The 26,801-nt window shown below is 45.7% G+C and overlaps 2 protein-coding genes across 2 annotated transcripts; both read right to left on the reverse strand.

The window, feature by feature from the left end:
* Window positions 1–7,713: 7,713 nt before the first annotated feature.
* LOC142583481 (uncharacterized) lies at window positions 7,714–18,947 on the reverse strand. Its single transcript, XM_075693969.1, has 8 exons — window positions 18,844–18,947; window positions 16,451–16,703; window positions 14,904–15,063; window positions 12,534–12,679; window positions 12,296–12,425; window positions 11,143–11,298; window positions 8,331–8,444; window positions 7,714–7,975 (listed from the first exon to the last, which is right to left on the reverse strand). Exons 2-8 carry the CDS (start codon window positions 16,678–16,680, stop codon window positions 7,835–7,837), a joined length of 1,077 nt encoding a protein of 358 aa, XP_075550084.1. The 5' UTR covers window positions 16,681–16,703; window positions 18,844–18,947; the 3' UTR covers window positions 7,714–7,834.
* LOC142583482 (uncharacterized) lies at window positions 18,902–26,790 on the reverse strand. The gene is made up of 6 exons (XM_075693970.1): window positions 26,778–26,790; window positions 26,062–26,280; window positions 24,554–24,718; window positions 22,689–22,838; window positions 21,277–21,426; window positions 18,902–18,990 (listed from the first exon to the last, which is right to left on the reverse strand). Exons 1-6 carry the CDS (start codon window positions 26,788–26,790, stop codon window positions 18,902–18,904), a joined length of 786 nt encoding a protein of 261 aa, XP_075550085.1.
* Window positions 26,791–26,801: the final 11 nt, after the last annotated feature.

Genomic DNA, 26,801 nt, shown 5'->3' on the forward strand with positions numbered 1-26,801 from the left:
ATGGTTGATGAGCAGGCGGCCTCACTGGAGGCAAACCATACGCTACAATAATAATCGACAGATTCTCTGCCTGGTGAAATCTTCCAACCAATTTATTTAGTTAACTCACTTAAGTTTGTGCACACTGCTTTCCGAAATGGGAAATTAACTATGTAATACAGGTATATGTAACATACCGTGTGCAAAGTACTTTTGCAATGAACCTTCGCTAATTCCACGTGAACTTTGCGAGGGGCATCTGGTTAGCGCCGTGTTTGTCTCCTCCTCATTCTGGTCCCATTCGTTTAGCGCTGTTTGAATTTTATTGTTACCATCTGGTTCCTTCGTGCCGTGTCGATCTCGGTCTAAAAACAAAATAATCGGCAGTTCCGCCCATTGGAGAAGCATTGGAAGCTATAGCAAAGGTTTGGCGTAACGCTGAAAGCGTTTGTGAACGCTATCGAATACGCACGCATTTACTTGATCGCCTATGTGGCGTGTGTATATGAAACATTTCTACGCTGGCGGGATGAGAGCGCCACAAGCGGTGTCGAATGCCGCGCACCTTGGAGATACACGCGATGAGATCGAAGGAGAACCGCCAGTGTTCTTCAGCGCCCAAAGAAAGAATTAGGTTTAGCGTGACGTGTATTGTATACGTTACGCTAAGATCAGTGTATGCAGCACGCGATTGTGGTATGCACAAATTTCCTGGACAGGAATGCTAACGTATGTGCGCACAACAATCGTGCAAGCTGCGGATGCCAAAACGCAGGCGTGGCTCTCGCAAAGCCGACTGAGCGATGCGTGACTTTGCGTTACCTTGACTTCGTTGCTTTTGCAGCAGAACGCACTGTGCGTCTTGGGAGACATGATCCTCTACTCGCGGGCCGCGCATGCGCGTGCGTACCGTGGCGGTGGCTGCGCCAACGTACCAACGCGCCAACGGTGAAGGGCGCAAACGCGCCTTCAGCGTCCATGTCATTAGAGTCTTAATACTGCGTCACGACGATACGTACGCAGCACGCAAGTGCTTTTCGGAACGTAGGAGCGCGTGTCGTGTTAGGGCTTTTAGTATTGCGAAATGCCAACGTACGTATGAGGGCGAGCGTTAGGCGCCGGGCGCGTCGGAGCGCATTGGCCGCGTTCGCCAGTACGTCGAACAGTCGGTCGAACAAGACGCTGTTGATCTCGGGATGTAACGTGTGGGCGCGTTTCCGCTTCGTCGAACTATATTTAGGCGTTTAAGAGACTCTACCTTTAATACGGATGAAATACACGAATCATATCGAGAAAAATAAGAACCGAGTTCTTACTTTCGGAGGCTGGCACGGTCATTTGCGACGAACAGCACCAAAAGCAGGTCGAGCCTTTCGCGCAAACAGCACACACTGAACGCTTTCTCAAAAACAAATTTCCTATTTTAGCTATGCGTTCCCACCGTGCAGGTTCCGGGAATGGCTTCTGCGCGTGCACTTCACGCAGCAAAGCCAAATCGTAGGCGATTGAAAAGTACAGGTTTCCGCTGGTCGCCTTTGACGCTGCCATTTTGCGAAACTCCTTTGTCTCGCGCTCTCCCGAACAAACAAGAACCACGCACGCAAGGCTCCCTACCGTTCGTGTTGCGTTCTGCGCATGCGTACTTTGCAGAACGTAGCAATAGACAGTTTTAGCACTGCGTACGGAACGTGCGCAACAGCGTTGCGTACGTAAGATCGCTACGTTCTGCAAAGTGCGCATGTGCAGAACATGCGGTGTTCCCACCGCATGTTCATGCGGTGGGAACATCAGCCGGGTGTATGTTATTTGTTAAAAATTCAATTGGAATTGTCGTTGAAACTGTTACAAGATGCTTGCAAGGACGTTTTCTTTTGTACGATTTTACTTAGAAGTGAAATTAAGATTTATTTGTGTCTACGCACCTACAAAGCCGCATGAAAGATGTTCGTTCTTCCGCGAATTGAGTATGTATTTTGATTGTGAGGTGTTTGATTGTGTTGGGTGATAACAATTGTGTCCTTAACCAGGAAGATCGTTCAAACACTGCTAGTATAAATGATGAAAGTGTTGTGTACCTTAAAGAATGCGTCAGCAAATTTTCTTTGAATTATGTGACAGAGTTCGCAAGAGCTGGGAGTCGCCAGCACTTCACACACTTTCAAGGCACCAGTCATGCACGACTAGATCGAGTGTATGTGTGTTCGGAGATTGTGCCTTTGTGTCAGAACTACGATGTTGATGCTGTTTCTTTCAGTGATGATGATGATAGCAACTTTATTGTACCGCTAGATAAGGAGGCCTTACTCCCCGTCCCCAGCACACAGGCCTTGGGGACGGGGGCCGGAACCTCCGCGATTAGAAGCAAGCCCCACACTGTTTGCACTCAGCGTTTTCTCTATAATGCATAACATGGTATGCCCAGACCGGGTTTACGAAGTTCCCAGCTTGCAGGTGCTGCCATGCGACTGCCTCTCTATTGTTTAGACTTTTATCCGGTGGTGGCACCAGTCTCCTGCGTAGCCGATAATTTTCCACAATCTCCGTATAATTTTGCAGACGCTCGTCCATGTTCCGGCCGTCGGGCGGTTCCACAGCCACCCAAAAGTAGATAGCTCGGGCTAACTCGTGGGCCGCCTCGTTGCCAAAAACGGACGTGTGTGCAGGGGTCCAAATTCATCAAATTTTTCTGTTCAGCCGTCTACTGGCCAGAACCCTTGCCGCTTCCGGGGAGATCCTAACCTTTCCAAAATTCCAGATGGCCGTTTTCCTATCACTAATTATGAAATTTGCTTCCCCTCCCACGCAAGCGAGCGCTATGGCAACTTCTTCAGCCGTTTCCGAGCTGCGGCTTCTAATGGTGGCGGCCGATACGGGGGCACCTCGGCCGTCGACCACAGAGGCGACCGCTGCACCCGACTTGCCACCTGCCGCGTCCACGTACGCAGCCGGCTTGCTGTCCATTGAATCAAAACGTTTGATTAGTGCTTCTGCTCTCTTTTCCCTCCTCTCCGTGTTGAATGTGGGATGCATGTTACGATGGAGGGGGGGAATGATTAGATTTTTCCGGCAGTTCAGCGGGATGTTTGTCTGGCCTCGTAGTCCACTATCTGTTTGCAGGCCTACCATTTCGAGGATAGCTCTGCCCGTGGTCGTTCGGCTTAATCTTTCGAGCTGCGAAATTCTGACAGCCTCCGCTATTCCGTCCCAAGTATTGTGCACTCCCATAGAGAGGAGCTTCTCTGTGGAGTGGCTAATTGGTAAGCCTTTCAGTGATCTTTCAGCGATCATTGTTTAGTGACGTTTGAGATCGGCCTAAAGCAAGAAATGAAACTTGAATGGGAAAAGTGGAAATTGAACGCCAAGCTAATCAAGAATGCCATGTTCACAGATAAAACAAAAAAATAAATGGAGCAGTTCTTTAATGACACACTACGCAGTGCCGCAGAGAAATGGGAGCTATTTAAACAAAGGGTACTCACTACAAACCCACTACAAACCCACTACAAACTGGCCCAACTGGGCTAGTGCAGAGTAGGGTATAACCCCGGGTCGACGCTTGGCCAGCGTCACGACGCGTTAAACCGTCGTTTGCCCGCATTTTATTAAAGTTATCCCTATCTTATCCTAAACAAAGGGTAAAATTGAACGCAATAGAAAGATGGGGGCATATGAAGTATCAAACTCAAAAACAGGAACAGGGTCTGCGGCAGGAGCTGGAAGACTTGGTCCGAATCGAAACAGCTAATCCGGGTTTGGTGACGCAAGAACTGCAAGTAATTAAAAGAAAACTAGAAAGCTTATAGGAGGATTAATACACAGGTGCAATTATACGTGCACGAGCTGAAAAATATCTCCCGGGGGAAGTACCAACAAAGCCAGCTTTTTCAGATGAAAAGGCGTACGCTCGAGGAAATGAAATATTGGAAATAGAATCTAATAGTAAGATTATCAGAGAACAGAAAGTCATTTGAAAGTTACTATAGAGAGTTGTTTGCTTGTCGTGAGCCAAAAGTGCCGGGCTACGAGGATGACTTTTTGGCTGAAATGCCAACGCTAGGAAAAGAAACGAATTTATTAGAAATGAATATTGGTATGGGAGAGATTGAGAGGGCTATTGAGGAACTAAGCTTGGGCAAATCTCCTGGTCCAGATGTGATTACCGCGGCATTTTACAAGGAGTTCAAGACGGATATGGCAACAGCATTGCATGGAGTATTTTCAGAGGCACTCGAGCGGGGGACTTCACCTCTATCATTCAATCGTACGCACACAGTACTAATACCAAAAGGCAAAGATAGAAATATATTACGTAAAGTAACTGGATACAGGCCAATTACGTTAACAAATATTGACTACAAGGTTTTCATGAAGATTCATGCAGCAAGGGTGCTGGGAATTATACGGAAGTTAGTTGGGACGCATCAGACATGCGGCATCAAGGGTCGGAAAATATTTACAAATATTCATACCGCTAGGAGCATTTTAGAATATTGCGATAGCGCTCTCCTCAAGGTAGCGATGCTGCAAATAGATCTAGCAAAGACTTTTGACATGGTACCACATAGTGTTCTCTTGTTATTATGTAGGACTTAGTTCCGTAATGTGTAAAGGCATCAAAATGGCATATCAAAGCTCATGTACCAATTTAATTGTTAATGGTGAACGTTTACAACGCATACAAGTACTGTCTTCCGTCCGACAGGGTTGTCCGTTCACGAGGTCGTGGGATCGAATCCCGGCCACGGCGGCCGCATTTCGATGGGGGCGAAATGCGAAAACACCCGTGTGCTTAGATTTAGGTGCACGTTAAAGAACCCCAGGTGGTCAAAATTTCCGGAGTCCTCCACTACGGCGTGCCTCATAATCAGAAAGTGGTTTTGGCACGTAAAACCCCAAATATTATTATTATTATTAGGGTTGTCCGTTAAGTCCTTTACTTCTTGCTTTATTTTTGGAGCCGCTCTGTAGAAAAATAGTTAATAGTAGAGAAATCAGGGGGTTTAAGATACAGTCCTGTGAAGTACGTGTTCTAGCGTATGCCGATGACGTTGCCCTATTTGCTGCAGATAGGGAGAGTGTTAGGTCATTATTAAGAATTACTGAAAGGTTTTGCGAGAAAAGCGGCAGTGAAATCAATAAACAAAAGAGTATTGGTCTCTGGCATGGCCATTGGTATGCCACGCCCGGTGTTTCTGAAAATATCCGGTGGCTCACGACACCTGGGGGTACCGTTGGATGGGTATCGTGAGAACAAGTCACTCTGGCTCGAAAAAACTTATGAAATGCGTGCGATAGCCGAAGCATGGGGTTGCCGTGAATTGTCGATTTTTGCGCGTGCCACTATTTGTAACATTTTTCTCGCTGCGAAAATTATGTATCTTCTGCAGGCACTTTATTGTACACGTAAGCACATTAAAAATTTCACCGAATCTCTGCCACCTTTATCTGGTGTTCTACGTGGGAGCGAACATCAAGGACAAATTTGTTTCGTCGAGTAAAGAAAGGTGGTCTGTCTGTGTGCCACTTGTTATTCAGCAAGTTGTCTCACGTTTCATATTGATAAGGGAGGAAAGAAACCCGTTTCTGTATTGTTTTTTTTTTTCAAACCATGTTAACAATTTCTATGCCTGATGTTTTGTTTCTTCAGCCATTGGCTCCCATTACACAATTTCAAGGTTCTTGCGTGAAGTTGTAACGTCCTATCGTTTCCTTAGGGCAAGATTTTCCCCTGAGTACCTCTGCAATGTAAAAAGAAAGCGTCTTATGAAGGATCTCATTAAGAGTGTGTTCCCTGCTCCATTGTATCGGTTAAAGTTTCAAGAAGGGCCTGGGCGAGACGTACTTAAAACGGGTAAAAATGTGTGGATACCGGCAAACGTTAAAACATTTTTCTTCAAGCTTCACATGGGAACCTTGCCTGTTAAAACGTTGTTGGAGGAAAGAGGAATTCATGTGCCATGGGGAAGCAGATGCTTTCTGTGCAACAAAGCTGAAACAATAGAACATGTTTTCATTGATTGTAATAATGCCATATTCTTTTGGGGATATATTACAGAGAACTTTAAAGATAGACCTACCCATCAGTCCACATGGCATTCGCTTTTTACCACCTGAACGTGATTTTGAACAGCTGGATGTTATCTTTTTACTTGGACTGCACGCAGTCTGGCGTAGTCTGCTGGCATATAGACATTGTGATGGTAAAGGCCAATCTGTGCATGAATATTTTGTGGAAATCGTTGTGAAAGTACGTGTCGTGTACAAGACGAATGACTGTGATGAAGTTCTTGTTTCAATGCTTCATAATTTAACACATATAAAACGAGTGCGATCTATGATCACAAACCCTTATGAGGCTTGTAGCCAAGCTGGTAATAAAGAAAAAAAACTGAGTGGTAGCGTCTCCGTCTCACACTCCCGAGACCCTGGTTCGATTCCCACCCAGCCCAACTTTCAAGTTGTTTTTATTTATGAATCGCCTTCCGGAATTTTCCGCTCACGGCCAACGCCGCTGACACCGACGCCGACGACACCGGCTTTTCTGCGACACGAGCTCCTTAACGTTGTCGCTTTGAAAAAGTTGCCGTTATATCCTAGTTCTGAACAGCAATATTCACCTAGCTAGTTTGTTCGCTATGGAAATTCAACAGGTGTGTTATTATATGTTGTGACGTAAATGAATAGCGGTATAGACCCTTTCGCTGTGACAGCTTCAGGTTTTGCTCAATGACGTAATCCGCTAAATCTAGCGAGTAAGACAAGCATTAACGGCTATATCGAGTAGGAGGAGTGCATCGAAATCTAAGCCCGCAAATTTTCAACACTTCCTCTGTACATAACACAATTTTACGAGTCAAGGTTGCCGTAATATATATACGAGAAATTTTTTGTATTATTTTAAGGCGTAATACTTATCTATTTATTTCAATAGCTAAAACTGAGTGGAGGAACTTAAAACCTTTTCGCACAGTGGAGGAACTTAAAAACGCGCTTTGTGTTCCGCCGCAGCAGACTGGTGAGGCCCGTCACCGGGAATTTCTTGCGGCCGCTCTCTCGCTGCTGATATCGCGCGAGTTTATCTGATTATCTGATTATTTTATCTGATTTCACTGCTAAGAAATTTTGTTTCCCCAATGAATACAATGAAGCCCTTCTGATACAGTAATCATCTCGATGTAGCAACGTGATATCAAATGTATTTTATCGTCCCTGTAAATTATAAGTTCATTCTTGGGTAACTATATACAGTATCATTCGCAAAGCAATTACGCATAGGCCCAAGAAAATAATCTCTTACTTGTGTCGTAGGCAATGTCAGACTAAGAGCTGATAAAGCTTTTAGCTATCGCTACATACAACTTGTAAAATAGAATTTCACCGTGTTCAGTTTGGTAATCGGTCGCATCCTGGCTTCCAGCGCAGTAGTTCTCGGCGTTTGACAAAAATCGCCGATGTTTGTTTAAATAACTGTTGGTGAGAGCATCTGGAAGAAGCGCTGCAATATAACCAGGTACAGGAGATCTCACTTGCACAAGTGTACGACTTTTGTCTACAGCTGATTTGAGTTCAATGCCGTTAACAGTTCGGACTACTAGTGCACATGATTGTGTAGACATATGAGTGCTTCGTCGCCTTGAGATAATAAGCCCAACTCCATACTCTCAGTCTCGACACTTCCGGAGCCGCATATCGCAATGGTATTTAATTTTTATGCATTGCGTGAAACATAAGCACACAAGGTCGCTTGCCAGCATGTAGCAGTGGTGTATACTACCAAAAAAGAGATAATTACGATGTCCAACCAATACTTGAGGCTGCCTAGTGTTGCCCTCCTTTTATGTAGCAAACATTGGAATTATGCGCCAAGCTTCGCCTTGAAAGCCTTCAGCCTGCTGAAGGTGCCGTTGCCGCAGGTGTCATCGTAGTCCTCGAATTCTGTATCGAACACAGCCCAGCCCTGACGCACGTGTTGGTAGAGCTTGAAGAATGCCACAGCCTTGAACACCGGAAAAAGAGAGAGTCGCAACTCGTTCACGTGAGCATAAAGTCACATGTCTAATGAAAGACGACACAAAGCTCAACATAAACATGCTCAAACTTCAACCTTCTTCGAGAAGTTTTCCTCGAACTGTTCTATTAAGACACAGCCATCGCACGTCGCGCCTTCCTTGTGCATCTCTCGTTTGTATCTTTTTAGTTCGTATACCTATCTATAGGAAGATGAACCAGCCTGTCCATAAGAAAGTGCTTTAAGATAACTTAAACAAACCAATGAGCAATCCTATGTACGATCCAGATCGAACATTGGAAATGAAAACGTAGGAAGCCAACTCAATAAAAGTTTCACGAACCTTTGCTGTCATTGTTTCAGCATCATCATATGCGTATGTCCGGTTGTAGCCAACGGAGTACAGCTTCACTAGGGCCTTGTTTACGACAAACACGCCGGTTTTTCGGCTGCAAAGCTGCGAAGAAGATTAAAGTGGACGAAGTGAATTCATCAACTGCGCGTAAAAAAACTTTTCTTTTTTTGGTTATTGCACCTACCATGCCAGGTAAGAAGGTAGACAGTCTTTTTTTATTGCAATGAAGAATCATGTTGGTAAAGATGACATAGCACAGCTAGACAATGCGACAGCCTTAGCTCATATTTTCTACAACCTTATGGCAGGGGCGTCGCCAGAGAGGGGGAGGCGCTGATGGGGCTTCAGCCCCTGCCCAACTCCGAAATTTTTTCGAGCTGTCATGTACTACCGACCAAATAACCCCGGCGCCGGAAATTGTTCTGACTTTTGTCTAGATTGTCATTTTTCAAGCTCAAAAAGACATTTCGGCACGAACATTGTGAACTCGGGCTGGATTTCGTGGCAACGCCCATGCACTTGGAGTCACCTAACGCAAGGAGCCCCATCGGAGCATAAAATTTCAAGTGCGTTTTGATGGTGAGTGGGCTCGTCGCGGTACCTCGCGGAGGCCGTGAAATCTAAGGAGTGCATGGATTTCAATTACGAAACTTCATGCACATAAAGTTCCCATCAACTTTTGATGCGAAAGGTGCACTGACATTACCAAAGCCGTCCTTTTGATTTTTTAAATTCCAGAACATTTCGGGCTGAATGGTCTTACAAACACTTGACAACAAAGGTGCATCGACTTTTCTAAAGTCATACATCAGACCATACAACGAGACAAGCCAAATCAACACACTATCAAACAAGTTCAGAAAGCACGCGACGAGATCTTATGAGACGAAGCGTTGCGGTAGTTCATTTGTGCCGTCGTGTTACCGAAAAGAATAACATTTTTTCACCTACCCCAAAGCAACCATGTCAAGACATTAAAGCCAGCAAAGCTCACTACCTTATATTTCTTTTTTTCTACATTGACTTTTATTCTGAGAACACATTCAGCCTTTTCAATTTACTTGTTCTTGCTCCCCGCGGGCTGCCAGAGCCAGCCAGAGCTCATGCGTTTTTCTCGTGTTGCCCACGCCACTGCGCGGCGCACTTTGGTGCGCGCTCGTTTTTTTTTTTTTCTCTGACCGAGTGGATTTTCGCATGGCAGAGTTTTGGTCGCTTTCTGTCCAGCAGACGAGAAAAATAAACAATGGTTGCTCGCCGTCGATGGAACTCGACGGATTGCAACGCATTCGCTTGAGAGCGTCACCTTCACTTCTATCTTATTGCAACCTCTCCGGAAAGTCTTTTGTCTCGCCAGGGTAGGATACCGAGAGGAATGCATATGGTTCTCTGTGGACCACGCGTCTCACGTTTTCTTCGACATTCCTTAGGCAGCCAAATTATGGGCCCAAGTAGGCATTTGATTATAGTAACATGCTTTCCTTTGTGTTATTTTTTTCATTTCAGTGCCCCCGCACCACAACAGAAAAGTCATTGTTGCGGCGCAGCGAACGGTCGCATGGTGAATCTTCGACTTTGTTACTTCATTTGCGGAAATTAATGGGCCACGGGACTATTCATTTGCCGGATGCTCTTATTATATTATTGCCATAGAAATTATATGGACACTCCAGGCGTATTCCTGCCGTCGCCATTGCCCTCATGTTTCATATAAAGTCCAAGGGCGATAGCATCGTCACCGCATGCCCCGTGCTGCATGTTCGAGTGAAAGCGTAGAGTGGAGGGGAGATGGGTGAGCCGACGATGGTGGCTGTCTTGTGTGCGCCAGGGAGAAAAGCGGGGAGGAAGCGCACCGCCTTTCTTCAAGTGCAATGCATCGGCGAAAGTGCAGAGAGAGTGGGGGGGGGGGAGGGGAGCTTAGGAATATATGATCTGTGAATCCATGATTGCGCAACGTGTTTATTCGCCTTGTTTCGCCTTGTTTGGCGCATCTTATACAGTGGCTTTTGCTTGGATACGTATATTTACTGGAGACTTATACGTATATATAAATATATTGTTGCACGGTCTTGTGTATACACGCAGTGAACTTTGTTTCCAGTGACACTTTTTCTTTTTTATCAAGGTGTATCTTCGCATTTGTATATTCCATTGGATCTTAGCATTCTTAATGCGTACCTTGCAAAACTCGTGCTTTTACCATGTGCTTTCTGTTGCGACTATAATTTTGGTGCAAATACTCACAATACACCACTGTTGACAGCTGCTCTTGCGCAATATATTGCAACGAAGGACAGCGTCAGGGAGATTTTTCGCTGGCCGTAACAAGTACAGAAATGTAGACAAGGTTCTTTAATGACAAAATTTCGCTAAAATATTTGTTCTCAACTTGTTCATTTCATGGTATTCGCGTTTTTTATAACGGTGGCAGGCACTGTTTTGCTGGTTTCGAACTGACATCGTTCTAAAGTTCACGTCATACTTTCTTTACTAGAGAAAAACGTGCAAGCATTGATATCAGTTATTTCTGGCACAATATCTTGGGACATACGAATATTCTTCTATGAAAAAAATACATCTTTTACATGTCTTGACAGTGCGTAGCCTTCAAGAATTCGTTTGCTGCACATTTGGCAATAGAAACGCAGTTATTAGTCTTGTATTTGATCCCTCGACAAATTCTATACGGAGCAAGCCAAGCTGGAACGTACGCCCCCCCCCCCCCCCACCCCCTCTTCGCCCCGAAAATTTCTGGCTACGCCACTGCCTTACGACTGCTCGCGAGATCACGAGGTGCACCTACCTGCGAGAAATCCTTAATCACCAAAGAGCCCGCGCTTAGAACGTTCTTCGCGGAGATCTTCACCTTATGGAACTCTCCCACCATCAGTGTGAACGACGCCATGACACAAGTTCTGGGAGGAATGCTGGCAGCGTTTAGGTCTCTGGCAGTGCGAAGCTGAAAAAAATTAAATTACAACGTTAAAAACACTATTAAGAAGCTAAGTCATTTGCGTTGTAGCATGATAAAAATGGAGAACATAATTCACCTTTGCCATTAAGTATAAATTGCACTAGCAAATAGCATTCAGGTTTCGTAAACTATTTGCGAGCTACCGGGTTAGACTCATGCCCCAGGCGCCAACTAAAGAAAGTCGACTGGTTGAAGGTTCGAAAAACTTCATAAACGCTGTTAGAATAACAACAGCGACTGCTCCAGCATTGCTCTTTTTGTTGTCGATAGAGAGATACATTAGAGCCCATGACGTCAGGAAGTTTTTTGGGGGGGAAAACATTTACTATATGTGCAACCTTTGTTTGAAAATGACAGCTCAAGGGCGAGGAAAAAGAGAGAAGCGAAAATTTATAAGACGTCCTGAGGGCGCGCGGTGGAGCCTAAATGTCCTCGCCTGCCCCTACAGCGCTCCTGGCCGTTGATGAAGAAAGTAAAGTAAGATATGAGGAATTAGCGTACCTCCAGAACAAAACTTTTAACAGGAAAACCATTTACTCTACATCTTGAATATAAAGCCACTCTGCTCAATAAGCTAAGCAATAGACATGAGCAATAGACCCTACATATAATAATACCATGTCATCATTTGTGCTCAAGTGGGATTCCAAATGATATTATTCCGCTAATCAATATTGCAGGGATAGGGCGTATGTGCCTTTTTTTTTTACCTGAGTGATCCCGCGTGCTAGTGAAGTTATGGAAACGAAAAATTATGTAATAGCCATAATTGTAGACATGCGCCAATCATCTTCACGGCGACGACACTGGCTATGCCTTTCTTGTGCGAAAGCGAATAAGCGCAAAACGTCACAACTTTTTTCCCCATAAAGTTGATTAGCCTTGTGTCTAAGTTAGCATTAAGAGAGAGAGTATTATAACTTATCAAGAAATAGTACAGTTTAGAAATATTAGAATGATATACTGTGACAAGTATACTTACAAGAGAAGGCGCGCTGACTACGTTGGTTTCCTCCTGGCCGTGGTTCCACATAGTTCCTATGAGAGGATATCTACTTGTTTCCCAGTCTGCAATATGAGTGTGGACAATGAAAATTGTGACTGGAAGGTGGCTGAAAAAGAAGTACATTTACTATAAAGAAATGTCGGAAAAGACATGACAGCTTTCCTTGAGTTCCACAGAGCGACAACCATTATACTGCTCAACTAGGAATGCTTACTTGGACATCGCTGTCATTGCTGCAGAATGATGCTTGCTGTCGTCAGGGCTGTCGTAAGTGGTGAATCTGACTCCGAGAGCGACGTCCAGCCTCGGCTTCGTCATTGGGGCCTCGGACATGAACTTTTCTTGCAGCTGCTTCAGCGCCTGCAAAATTTTGCAAGGGCGTAAGGTGAGATCAGGGAGTTCACTGATTGTAATGATCTTCTACTGAACTTTATCAGCTGTATAAGATAAGCAACTGTCAGATACTTCTATACCATATGGCGTTAAATGTTTCACCGCAGAAGTTGTTTGTGGTCAGGTCACCCACAGACATCCGGTATCAGTGAGAACATACGTAATGGTCTGACATGGCGATGTTTAACCTGCCCGCTTCAAGTCAAAGAAGTAGCCATTATTTCCACGTTTGCCCCTTCCCCAGACTTTAATGGTGTGGTACACTGTCGGTACCCTTCAGCGCACTTCCGCACCAAATTTCGGGTGTGGTCTAAACGCCATTCTTGATATTGACTTTAAATAACCAGTGATGAATGTGTAGTTTACGGTAGCAAGCTGTCATGTCAGAAGCTTAGATTGGCGTGACTTTAGGCAGCGTGCGATCTTTTTCACCACCTAAAAGGCGACAGCGCAATCATTATCGCAGCTTGAGAGATAACGGTTGCTGGTGTCAATCGTACAGCCAACGCCTGCGTCGCTGCTATGTTGGGGAAGCACACCCTCCTAAATGCTATGTTCGTTTGTACGCGGAACGTTTGGGAGCACTGCAATCCCGGCGCGCAAGGGGGCATGTCACGTGGTACTTTTTTTGTAGTTCGCGGGTATCAACAGTAAGGCAAAAGAAAACTACAACTTAATAGATAAAAGTTAGAAACTGTTTCATCGGGCATTTGGAAACCACTCTAAACCTTTCTAATTGGAATTTATTGCCTAACTTTGTTGCTTCAGAAGTTGGTTAATTAGCCTTGACTAATTATGTACGAAAGCAGAATACAAAAATAGTGGGGCTTACTACATACGATAGTCACCAACATGCCTTTTGCTCGCACCATCTTAAGAGTGCATCGGTATATTTTTAAACTCAGGCTGATGTTAGCTGGGACACTGTGTGTTACTATATATGACCAAGTGGCCACGAAACTCGCAATTTCTCGCTCAATGTGGAGACATCGGCGCGTTCGCTGTGTGTTAAAAACAGGACGTACGTATGTATCTGTAAGAGTACGAAGAACGCTTTCGATGTGCTAACGTTAGGCTTAACGCACCATGGAAGCAAGAACCACCCTCGGTTGTCAGTCTTTTTCACGTGTGAAACAGCGCAAAGAAACCAACTGTTTCACACGTTTCAAACTAACACGCCCATCTCACCACCTTCCTCGGCTCCCTCTGTAGGCACAACAGCCTTCTTTCACCTTTACAGCAACGTCAGCCAGCCGCAGTTTAGAAATCGCAATAAACTAGGTTTCCCGTGAACTGAACTATAAAGTTACGTGGCATGCGCAAAACAGTGTAACATTTGTCGCATATGTTGCCATGCTTGCCAACAGTGGAAACATGTGTCGTGGCGGTACTTTTGTTGTAAACGATGGACTCATTTTTGCAGTACGTACACCCTCTCTGGACATTTGGCAACCTCCCTACTCTCTAGTCGCACCAGCTCACGAGAGCGACGTGAGTCCAAAGGGGCCGCACAGTCGCAACTCAATCTGGAGGACTGCCCTCAAACCTTGCAGTAAGCGCTGCGAGGAAGTTGATGTGCGGAGCCGTTTCGGCGAAGCCCTTTCATCCTCGTGCATCGGGAGACACTGGGATCCGCTTAAAGTTTTCTTTAGGTGCACCAGATTTGCCCAGAAGATCACGTGAAAATAAGATATCGAGCAGTCTGAGACTCTTAACTGGTGTTAGCGGTAATGGGGTAAACAGAATTAGAGATACTAAATTGTGCAGTTTCTTTTACGCCTAGTCGGCACAAAGACGGGTTGTTTTGGCAACTTATGCTACATACAGTATAATACAACCTTTGCACATATATTTGTAGCATCTGTGGGAAGCGTGCATGTAAGCGTCTGCCGATTGACGCCGAAGATGACAATCGTTCAGTTGTTACGACGTATGCAGTGCAGAGAAGTATAGTTTCATCATTATCAGCTCGGTGGCAGTTTTACAGTTTATTCTATCAGCAGTATAGGTGACACAGAAAGATAAAAAAACAAAACAAAACAAGTTCCGCTGCATTCGGTTCGCAGGCAAAACGCAAAAGTACTCGGTTTTTCGAAACGGTACTCCATCTTTGAAACCTGACCGCTGATACCAAGGCCTCCCTATGAGGCCACAAAACGGTAATACAACCAAAATAATTTATTAGTGATACCTTTATCAGTGTTAGCTTTCCATGCATATCTTCAAGGAGCTGCGCCACCGTTCCCGTTGCTTTCAATATGCCGTAGTGGACGACGTTCTTGAAAAACAACTCGCGTAGCTTCTGCCGACCCAGAGGTGTAGTGAGGCTCCCGAAAAGGTCATTGGCTCTTCTGCACAGATAAGTAAGACGAGGGCAAAAAAAGAAAGTTTCAGGAGTAAGGCACACCCAAAGCGACCGTGAAGTAGTAAGACTCCGAGCATAGGTCAGCAAACTCGCTCAGACTCAGATCGACCCGTGAGTCCGAGTGAGCCCTACTGAGTAAAATACCGGCGATGCTGAATCTGATTTAATCCCGGTTGGGTAGATTTCAAGTAAGTTTGAGTCCGAGTGAGCCGACTGATTAGAATTGCGGTGATACTAAGCGCGAATGGGGCTGAATGAATAGAGTTTTGGTGATTCATCAGTCCGAGCAAGGCCCTAAGCAAGACATTTGACTTCTGAGTGAGTCTGAGCGAGTTTACTTGATGTTGCCGGTCAATGACACCAAATATTAGTTCCCGTTACCAGAGCATGTTATATCTAACTTACCCACACAAAAAGAAATAAAATATCTCGACCTAGAAAATAAGATCCACTTACGTTAGGGAACGAAATAAGAAAGCATGCACGAGCGTTAACGAGTGCAAATTGTTTTTGCCTTCCTGTGTGGTCCCTTCCCTGAAGCTTCGCCTTTGATTAGAAATTATCACAAATCTACTGCCAAAGCGAAACATTTGTTTGATGTAAACGGTAGCACGAAGAATTAAAGAACAGAAGCTACAACGAAGTAGCGTAAACATTACGAGTTCCTACATCTTTTAGGGATTATTCTTCACTGTCCTCCCAAAAACCGATATGATGAGCTTTTCTCACGAAAATCTATATTAAAGTGCCACAAATGTCAGTCCACTAACGAGGAAGCAGGTATGTCTGTGCGAATACAGGACATTTAGCAAATTGGCTCGAGCGCATATTTGTACGTTAACTTCATTTAGGGTTGTACTAAGGACTCGTACAAGTAGGTCTGCTACCCAGAACTGCTGTATGCGTGACAGTAACTATATTAAATCCTGCACGTGTGTTTCAGTTATCTACGGTTATATGATAGAGCGGATTCGCCTCTGGGCTCTAGAGAACTCACTGTCGGAACGAATGTTTGGGTAGGGGTTCTGATGGAGTGGCATCATGTCACCGAACGAGCGAATACACATCGCACACTTGTTTGTGGCAGGACAGAACATCAAATGAATTGTAATTTAATTTTCCAAAATAACATATGGACTGAGGCGCTGCATATGGTGCCCACATAATTATTACCGACTTCGACGTCCTGCTGTTCGTTATTGTGCAACTGTAACTAATATAGGAGCGTTTTTGCTTGCCACGTTACCGGAACGCGGCTGCCGCTAACCACCGCTTGGCGAACGGAACTTTTCTTGAAGCAAGAAATGGTTCGGCGCCCCGGATGCGCCGCATCTTTCCGAGTGAACATACTAGCCGGTGAAAAGCGTCTGTACCCGTAATCGACTGACAGTCCGTGTCCGCTTCTCGTGGCTGCTTCGGCAGCAGCCTGGAAGGCTTCCCAGCTCTCCTTGTTCTGGGCTCCGCGCAGCGCTCCGTCCTGCCACACGACATCCGTGTAGAACATCAGGTCGCAGAGTCCGTCCGGCGGCAGCATCTCCTCGGAGGAAGCTCTGCTTCCAGCTGTGCATAGCAGTCGATTGGTGGCGCGTACTTCGCCACCCATACGGCCCTCCCGTCGTGGCTCCTCTGCTGGGTGAAAGAAAAAAAGTGATGTGAACGTTTAGAGCTGCCGGGATGGCCCGTCTTCATTAAGTGAACTGACCCCGTTTCAAGACGTCTACGTCTTAAAAATAAAGACCATACAAATCCCACGCACTGTGCGAATCGATGTAAACGAAGCACTTTTGGTGCAATAATCGCTCTAAACCTGTCGCTATTTATCGCTTCGCTAGTGTAAATGAGCGTTACCATTGCCTGAAAGGGCTCTCGGCCACGAGCGAAGAGTAGCATTAGTAAGAAAATTATTCACTTAATCTCTGGCGATTTCAATATTCTGCGTAATGCTAGAGCAGATGACTGGCATCTAACGAGCCTATATGCAGACAACACTTGCAATATAGACGTCCAATTGTCGCTATAGGGAGCCTTCATACACACGTTCATGCTCGACTTCAAGACATGCATATGAAAGATCCCTATACTATCGCCCTGTAATTAGCGTTTTTTCTCTAGTCGATACAATTTATAGAAGCCATAATTACACGCGTTCATGGGTTTCTAAGCATTTCATTAGCAAAGATAGAGCGGCTACAGCATCAGAATATTGTGTCTTCAGAAGCGTTACGTTTTGGGAGAGTTGGTTGTTCATGATTCTTTAGAGACTTATGCGTACACAAAGAAATGACGTCGAACAAAGAAGAGGTACACAATGCGTCCCTGGCGATGTGTCTTCGGACCCTGGTTCGAATTCTACAATCGGACGCATCATTTTATTAGGCGGTAGCTTCTGTTCAAGTCACGCTGAGCTTATTTGGCAATATCCCGACCAACCAATCCATGCCGAGCCCCGAGAGGTATAAGTAATGAAAGCGCCGAAAAAATAAATACGTAAATCCCACATAGTATATATAATTGCGAAGCATTTGCCAAACAATGCTGGTGATTAATTGTGTAAAATTTTCTGTTTGTGCCTACTTCAGCTGTTGGATCTCGCTCAGGGGTCAGTTGTAGCAGACAGAAGCGTCGCCTTTAAGCGCTAGGTTTTAAATTGCACGACTGTCACGTGAACATATCCAACGCCAAGTATAGCGTAACGCGTAGCGCCATCTTGAGCACGTGTGCGCGCAGGCACGCATGCACACAGCGCGCTGAAATGGGCGCATCATCTGCTGTGTACAAGGAGACGGAGGGAAACAGCCTTTGTTGTCACCTTTTAACTTTAAAACACTTCCATAGAACAGGTTTTGCGGATGCATCGTAGAGGCTGGGATTGAAGGAATGCGTGACGACACATCGAATGCAAAGCATAATACATAAGCTCGAAGACAGACTATAGGAGAAACTCCCATTCTCAAAGTGCCACAAAAATAGAAGAAACACCTGCTGGATGTTCTGCATCGGTCGAGCTGAACCTATTTCAAAGGCGATGCCCACCGTGGGGGGCGCCATGTCACACACAGTCTCAAAGTGCTAGTTAAAACAAGTGTAAGTTGCAGCAAGCTGGCGCTCTCAGCTGTAAGATGCGGCGCATTCGCCAAGCGTCTCAAAGTGCTATAGTTTACACGAATGAAGTTGCTATTCCCTCGTGCCATGTAAGCAGGGTGCATCCGAGGCGTACAATAACGAAAAAAAAAACGCTATGGCAGGAGCAATTGAATATTATTGTCAAAGTCAGCGATAGCTTTCTTGTGTAACCTTCTGCATATCCTGCTGCAGATAATATAATGAAAAGTTAACCAATTCTGGACACCGTGTAATCCTGAACAGAGACAACGTGAGTCGGTCACGTGGCGGAGGGTCTGCGTGTCTTCCCGATTTGCATTTCAGGTAAAACGTGGTGAAAAAGAAAAGCAGTTACATGACGCTTCACCGCGAAACATGACACAAAATTTCTGTGACGTGAAAAGAACGTGAACAGTTCCCTGCGGGTACTAAAATAAAATCTCACACATGTCTTGTGATATGGCATTTAATTGAAATGTATCACGGGGGCTGCACTAAACGTTTATTTCATCAGGCGCGTTGGATTGATCGCAATTTCTACATCATCATTGAGACTGAGATTCAGGCTACCTGACTGGACGTAAAAAGAAAACCCGGGGTTCGATCGTCACAATGCTTCTCATCAAAATATACAGACCATGTACGCATTCGTACTCCGTTGTACCTGTCGTTCCGTAGAAGCCGTCGTCTGGTCCTGTTTCGAAAGCTTCGCCTCCGGCGGTTTAAGTGACGGCGAGGGTGATCGACGTAGGCGTCTCACGAGGCACTGCTTTGGCTGTAAGCTCGTTTGGGGTAAATGGCGCCTTTGTGTCTGCAAAAACAACAAACCAGACAATCAAGGAGATAACACGCATTGCAACGCAATGCGCAGTTGCAATGCGATGTGCTTCGAGCACTTCAGCGAGATCTCTCATCTTCTGATCGTTCCCGCTGCATGGTTCGTCAGAACAAAAGGCTTCGTAAGTGCATGTCGTCGCCTATTGGGCACCGCCACGGCGCTCGTCTCATTATCAAGCCGATCGGTGTCTTGTCTGATAGGAGCGCGAACTCCGGACAATGAGGTAACACACTTGCCTAAGAAGTCTTGTGAATTCAGGCTGAGGTTGTTTTGTAGCCCCGCCCCATTCAGCGCTGAAAGAGTGTGTTTCCTCGTATTTTCAAGTTGTAGTGACGCTGAAGAACGACGCAGTGTCAAAACTGTGAGCTAAGGTACGTCCTCACTTGCGGGAATAAGCGCTCGCAAGGCGCTGCGCTCATTTCGGCAGCGCTTGTGGTGTCGTCTTCTCGTCTCGTGCCCCGTCTACATTTTGCGCTATTATCGCTAGATGGAAAACGAACAAGCCCAAGCTGCTATTCTAGAGAATTCTTGCCGGGAAAACGCCTTCCGCGGCGCGCGTTTTTAGGTGCGCCACCTTGCGCGCGCTTATTTCCGCAAGTGAGGATGTACCTTTACAAAAATAACTTATCGTTGGGCGAACTTATGCCCTGCAAAACAAATAACACACAATGCAGAACGATAGCGGGAAGGAAATTCGGCGATCGCAGAAAATCTGATGTGCGGGTGAAGCGCGTGGCTTTAATGCATGACTACAGGAAGTTTCCGGCGTCACCGCTCAGCGGAAAAACAAGTACACGTGTCAGTATTATCACGCATCAGCAAGTGTGAACAAAAAATTATGGGGTTTTACGAGCCGAAACCACTTTCTGATTATGAGGCACGCCGCAGTGGAGGACTCCGGAAATTTCGACCACCTGGGGTTCTTTAACGTGCAACTAAATGTTAAGTACACGGGTGTTTTCGCATTTCGCCCCCATCGAAATGCGGCCGCCGTGGCCGGGATTCGATCCCGCGACCTCGAACTCAGCAGCCCAACACCACAGCCACTGAGCAACCACGGCGCTTAGCAAGTGTGAGAAAGTAATTGCAGGCAATTTTCGTTCGTTCGTTCGTTCCTTCGTTCGTTCGTTCGTTCGTTCGTTCACCTGTTCGTTCGTTCACTTGTTCGTTCGTTCCTTCGTTCGTTCACTTGTTCGTTCGTTCCTTCGTTCATTCACTTGTTCGTTCGTTCCTTTGTTCGTTAACTTGTTCGCTCGATTGTTCGTTCGTTCACTTGTTCGTTCCTTCACTTGTTCGTTCGTTCGTTCGTTCGTTCGTTCGTTCGTTCGTTAACTTGTTCGCTCGATTGTTCGTTTGTTCACTTGTTCGTTCGTTCGTTCCTTCGTTCGTTTGTTCACTTGTTCGTTCGTTCGTTCGTTCGTTCGTTCGTTCCTTCGTTCGTTTGTTCACTTGTTCGTTCGTTCTTTCCTTCGTTCGTTAACTTGTTCGCTCGATTGTTCGTTTGTTCGTTAACTTGTTCGTTCGTTCGTTCGTTCGTTCGTTCGTTCGTTCGTTCGTTCGTTCGTTCGTTCGTTCGTTCGTTCGTTCGTTCGTTCGTCGTTCGTTCGTTCGTTCGTTAACTTGTTCGTTCGTTCGTTCGTTCGTTCGTTCGTTCGTTCGTTCGTTCGTTCGTTCGTTCGTTCGTTCGTTCGTTCGTTCGTTCGTTCGTTAACTTGTTCGCTCGATTGTTCGTTAACTTGTTCGCTCGATTGTTCGTTAGTTCGTTAACTTGTTCGTTAGTTCGTTAACTTGTTCGTTCGTTCGTTCGTTAACTTGTTCGCTCGATTGTTCGTTAGTTGGTTTGATCACTTGTTCATTTATTCTTCAGCTTTTTCGCTGATTTGTTGAGGTACTTTGTTATAGACAGTATGCATTGTAGTGAATTTACAAGGATCAATTTTGGAGCAAGGATGCGGGCAGTCGGACAAAAACTTCAGTTTTTGGACGGCTGCAATCTAAAAACTCCATTCTTAAGCACCTGAGCAGCGCCTTACCACCACATTTGATGCTTTATACGTAGCCCAGGAATTTTTACGTAGTATGGCTCGGCTAGCAGTAGACGATGTTTGGGACTTGCATGGGTCCTTTACTGGCGAGTGCGGCGTGAAAATTAAGGATATTGCATTGGCCGGTACCGAAATAAATGAATGCAAAGAAAGGCTTGCTTTCTTCTTGCAATAGTAGTTTATATTTTCCTCTATATTTTACGACCAAGCCTACCATTTGCTGCTGGGATACTGATGTCGCTCGGTCGTCTTTCCAAACCTCCAACCGTGGTAGTTTTGTTGACCACGTTCGGCAAAGACGACGGCCCTGGGTCATCTTTCTCTTGCACCGCGTATTTGTTGGTGTCCGTTGGCCAGTATGTGTCTGCATGGTAAACAGACAATGACAAAAATTGGCGACGTCTGAACCTATGAAGCTTAAGCCTGGAGTGGATTCAATGACATGCACTTGTGGCGGTTCTCATAATTGTTTGCGCAGTTGTGTGACCACTGGGCTGCAAATAAGTGCCCATGTACGGGCGGCAGTTGTCTCATTACCCCGCTAACCGATTTGAACATCGGAAGTCCACCTGAGAAGTGGTCAGTAAGGAACGCTCTTGCGTACGGGCAGTTTTGGGACTATCGAGGCAATAATTTTACGCCAAGCATGTGTATTGTAGCAATGTGTGTGCGCTTAGCGATGGACATCGAAACGCATATATATGCATCCTAAAGTGCAGTCCAGTATGCATATTTATGCAGTGCAGTGCAGTATGCAGTATGCACTGGCGATGCAGTTACTATCGCGCTTCAGTGGATAAAACGAAGTTTTAAGAAAGTACATGGAAGCACAGCCTATCATTACCGCAAGCTTGACGGTGCTTGTCTTGTAAATGGTGTCATCCACATAATTCGTTTTATGTGGCATACCTTGCAATCTCACCCGCTAGAAATAGTAAATTACAATATGGTGCTATGTAGTAACTACTTAAACAACTTAATTAGGGGACCTTTGTTAATAAGTCAATAATTCACGTCAGTTTGTTTGCGCACGTAATTTCCACATGTTCGAGTAGACCAGCTCTGCCACAGGGATCTTTTAAACAAATTTGAAAGTGTTCGCTGAAACATCCTCTGTATTGGGGACCAAGAATCGTGCTCGTGGAAAAGTTGTAAAATTAAACCTCGCCGGTTATGGAGTTGTCGAATTTTCTTGTGGCTTTCCCTGACGCAAGCATTGTACCGACGGTGGAATTGGCAGGAAGGAGTGTAGAACTTAACGAGAACGTGTTCACGGTTACATGTCTAAAAAAGGACGCCGATAATATACTTGTGATTGGGCTTTATCACTCGTAGCTACAGAAAAATGAGATCCAGTGGCACGACAGAAGTGACCGGAGGGATAAAAAAAAACCTGTAGAGGAACCTTGAAAAGTAAAAAAAAAATCATAATTAAAGCACATTACCATGTCCGTGGGCTGTGCAGCATTTCCTACCATTTGGTACAACTATTTATTTTCCACATAAAAGCAATACTTAATTTTTGCATAACTGGGTGCTGTGGTTTCTTTTTTCTTCTTTCTCTTCTTCTAAATTCGGATTCTTGCCACTATATCAGGTCGTCACAAAAATAGTATATGCTCGTACCGGTTTGTACGTTTTTGACGCCGTCGATCAAGGCCTGTTGGGAATGCCCTTCGCTGGTGGCCTTCTCATCAGCTTCAGAAAATAATCCAATCACATCCTCATGCGAAATCTCCTTGGTGTGATGTGCTAGGCCACTCGCAGTGCCAGTATCTGGGATTGAAAAAATTGGAGGACGCTTAAGCTTCGCCCTCAAGAGTGGAACGCGATAGCGTTATCGTACCCCATTCGCACCGCCCACTCATTCGCTCAGCATGCTCTTGAGTCACACAAAGGCATAGTTTTCATATGCAACACTTTCAAGTCCACAGGACAACTTTGTGGCATTCTCGCACTGGTCCCCGCACGGCCCCAAATGCGCTCAAGCGAGACGAAGGGCAGAAGCGGGCCAGTGGCGCGCTACCTGTCGGGGCAGCGCCGTACATTGCGAGGAGGGGGTCTTCAATGTTTGCCGCAAGATGGCTCTGCGTGTGCGCAAAGCGCAGAAGAAATGTAGCGGAAACGTACTTAGCTACTCGTTTAACTGCGACTTTTGTAATTTACATGCTCATAATTGCCGACATACACCGTAGTATAACTTTCTAAGGCACGTTTCTAAGGCAATACCGCATTCACTAGAGGCGCTTTTGTCGCGATTAGAACCATCGGACTGACGGCTGAGTGGTAGCGTCTCCGTCTCACACTCCGGAGCCCCTGGTTCGATTGCCACCCAGCCCATCTTGCAAGTTGTTTTTATTTATGAATTGCCTTCCAGGATTTTTCGCTTACGGCCAACGCCGCCGACGCCGACGACACCGGCTTTTCTGCGACACGAGCTCCTTAACGCTGTCGCGGTTAAAAAGAATCAACGAAGGCTGCAGAGCAGGCTACTAACGCGCATTCGTCTCAACAGAGGTTCACACTTCATCACAATCAGCATCGTTACGCCCACTGCAGGGCAAAGGCCTCTCCCATACTTCTCCAACAACCCCTGTCATGTACTATTTGTGGCCATGTTGTCCCTGCAAACTCCTTAATCTCATCCGCCTACCTAACTTTCCGCCGCCCCCTGCTACGCTTCCCGTCTCTTGGAATCCAGTCCGTAACCCTTAATGACCATCGGTTATCTTCTCTCCTCATTAATGTCCTGCCCAAGCCCCCATTTCTTTTTCTTCATTTCAACTAAGATGCCATTAACTCGCGTTTGTTCCCTCACCCAATCTGCTCTTTTCTTATCCCTTAACGTTACACCTATCATTCTTCTCTCCATAGCTCATTGCGTCGTCCTCAATTTAAGTAGAACCCTTTTCATAAGCCTCCAGGTTTCTGCCCCGTACGTTATTACTGGTAAGACACAGCTGTTATACACTTTTCACACTTAGAAAAGGCCTAACGATGTCTTATCTGACAGACGGATGGACGGATAGGCAGTGGAAGCGTTGTGACATAAGTAAATGTATGCCTCATCGCATAGATCACATTGAGCAATTAGGAGTATTCAAATGAATTAAGTTTAACCTTCCTTCTAATAACGTGTACTCAAATTTATAGAAGGCACGAGCGAGTGCAATAATGACGCTTGCCGCGGGGATCAAAACAATTGTGCGGGTAACAAAAATGCATCCATTTCAGTGCCGACAAACTGGCCTAAATAAGATTAAGGAACTTATTTTTCAGTTTCGATTCATTATACCCAGCCAGAGATGAGAGAAATTTATATGTCACTGGGATAGTACGGAAGCCAAACAGAAAGCCGCAATAGAAGAAACCTTACTGTTGAGAACAAACAATGAAACACTAGTAACTGGGAATGCTATGATGTAGTGGAGTTTAACGCGAAGATCTTCATAAATAGTCGAGCGTACCATGAATATTCAATCTGGTCGCACCAGTCGCATCCCTATCTGTTGTCCCGTTGGTGACAGCCTTCTCCGTCTCTAGTAGATCTCCACCACTGGTTGTCTGTCGTGGCAGTTCGGGACGCTTCGGTATTGTCGCCTTCGCAGCCGTGGATTCCGTTGTGCGACTGTACTGGCGCGTTCCCCGAGAGCTGCCTAAAAAAATAAGACGTAGCGAAAGTAGTCGGTCATGGAGAAGTAACTTTCTTTTGCAGTGGGCTCCAGGCGTGCTTCATATTATGCAGCGCTGTGAGAATTAATGTTAGATACCAGTACATAACCAGACGACTGGAAGACTTGTGTGAGAGCAACTGTCATTTTATTACCTGCTATCACCGGTCTCTGATTTCTTCGGTCACAGCCCTAGCGCTGCTTCTGAGTTTCCAAGTGGCAAGCACAGGGTGAATAGTACAACCAGTTCGTTGGATATCTCGGATGGCGAGTTCGGACGACTTCTTGCGAACGTGACCAATGCCTAGATGAATGCGCAATATAAACGTCTTTGAGGTCCCTAATAAAAAAAATTATTGTTGGAGTTGACTTTAAGGTGAAGGAAAATAAGACAGTGGTGGTATGCATTACAGTGGACTCTGCACGTGATAAAGCAGTATACCGAAAATAAATGTGTGTGTAAACGGCAGTTATTCTTTTAACTAGTTCAACGTGCCAAAGGTGCCCGTTGTGTTCGATATACGTCTTAGTGGGTGATCTGTATTCATTACCACTGCCCTAGTTTCCTCAATCTGCGTCTGCTTAGCTGCAGGATTTTTTTTTTTTTTGCATTGCTTTGCATCCCGCTTGCGACCACCACTTGTGAGAATCGAATCCGTGACCTTGAGATCAGCCGTATCCACGAGTCACCACGGCGGATCGATGACTATAACTTATCTTAATAAGTGGGGCAATGGCAGAGCGGCCATACAATCCGACAAAAGCACATCGAAGCGCATCAAAACTTTCGATGTGATGAGTTCGCACCATGATGTGACATAGCTAAACTCCATGGTCAGCATAGGAAAAAGAGCAGGCAAAGGCAAGCTCCTCTACCCGCACGTTAAGTAGACCAGTACAGCCTATATTATACGATCTGTATGGATTTTAAAGGTTGGTTTGGATGTGTGGTAATTTTACCTGTTATTCTTACGTACTCCAGGCACATCTTGCCGGGCATAATGAAATATTCACGGATACATTTCCGTAAAAAAGAAAGATTGCAGAGTTCAGCGAGTTCTCCGGCTCCGAGCTCATTTACTACGAAAGCAGTGTTATCACACTGCAAACGTCGCCATTTTATTTTCCCTTGCCTACTCCTTCCTAAAACAATCACGTTGAACCACTATGGAGAACGGGACAAGAACTCAGTGGTTATAGGGTGGTTTGTCACTGGGGAGGGGCGCTGTGGTTATGCTGCATCAATCTTATATATATATGTACGTAAACCCACCGCTAAGCAGCGGCAAAAATGAAGTTCCGTGTAGCAGGTGGCGCCACAAGCCTACCTTTGGTGGCATTCTTCACGTCCGGGTTGCTGCCGTGACGTTTCCCGACTCCCGTGCTGCTCGCGTCGCGTCGCTCGCGACTGTCCGAGCTGAACTTTTCGCGACCGTCAGTGCGGGTGACCCGAGAGCGCCGAACAGAGCCATCGGTGCTGTGCACCGCAGTGGTTCGTATGCCGGGACTCGTCCGTAGCTCAGTGGGGATTTTGGTGGTGGAGCTCGCTGCACGTTTTTTAAAGGCAGAGCTTTCTTTGCGAACACTCCCAGACTTTTCTGAGCATGGCTGCTGTGCGCTGCTGATGGCTTTAGAAAGAAAAGTTGAATAACACGGCCCGATGGTGGGGTCGAACACCGGTTCCCCAAGAACAGCAACAGCCCATTACGTGCACCATTTCTTTTTTTTCTTCACTGCTCACGCCACAATCCTAGGTACACTTCAATCCGGCCAGCGCCCACCACTGGAGCTAACCAGCTCTTCGATATGATCACCGCTGCTGTCACATCGCGTAGCGCGGGTGCCGGTTCGCCACTTCTCTTCACGCCGAAATAGCAGGAATGAAATGGGGAAATTTATAGGATTTCATTAACCGCTTCACGAAAGCTTAGCTTCTAATAGGTTACAATATGCGAGATGAAAATATTTTCTTTTCCTTTCTTATTTACGAAAGCTTTTGGCAGCAGCGGCTGCGGTCGCGAGCAAGTTGCTAATCTACTTTTACCACAGGACAGCATATGCGGAACAA

The sequence above is a fragment of the Dermacentor variabilis genome, chromosome 5, assembly GCF_050947875.1.
Source record: "Dermacentor variabilis isolate Ectoservices chromosome 5, ASM5094787v1, whole genome shotgun sequence".
NCBI classification, from domain to species: Eukaryota; Metazoa; Arthropoda; class Arachnida; order Ixodida; family Ixodidae; genus Dermacentor; species Dermacentor variabilis.

Excerpts from the sequence above, each read along its gene's own strand:
- LOC142583481 (XM_075693969.1), bottom strand. The coding sequence starts at position 16,680 with ATGGGTGGCGAAGTACGCGCCACCAATCGACTGCTATGCACAGCTGGA. Across the intron at positions 12,680-14,903 it reads GAAAGCTAACACTGATAAAG|GCGCTGAAGCAGCTGCAAGA; the intron begins GTATCACTAATA and ends AAAATTTTGCAG. Across the intron at positions 12,426-12,533 it reads GCAATGACAGCGATGTCCAA|CCACCTTCCAGTCACAATTT; the intron begins GTAAGCATTCCT and ends CTTCTTTTTCAG.
- LOC142583482 (XM_075693970.1), bottom strand. Across the intron at positions 24,719-26,061 it reads CGTGAAGAATGCCACCAAAG|GCAGCTCTCGGGGAACGCGC; the intron begins GTAGGCTTGTGG and ends TTATTTTTTTAG. Across the intron at positions 21,427-22,688 it reads CGTCAAAAACGTACAAACCG|ACACATACTGGCCAACGGAC; the intron begins GTACGAGCATAT and ends TTTACCATGCAG.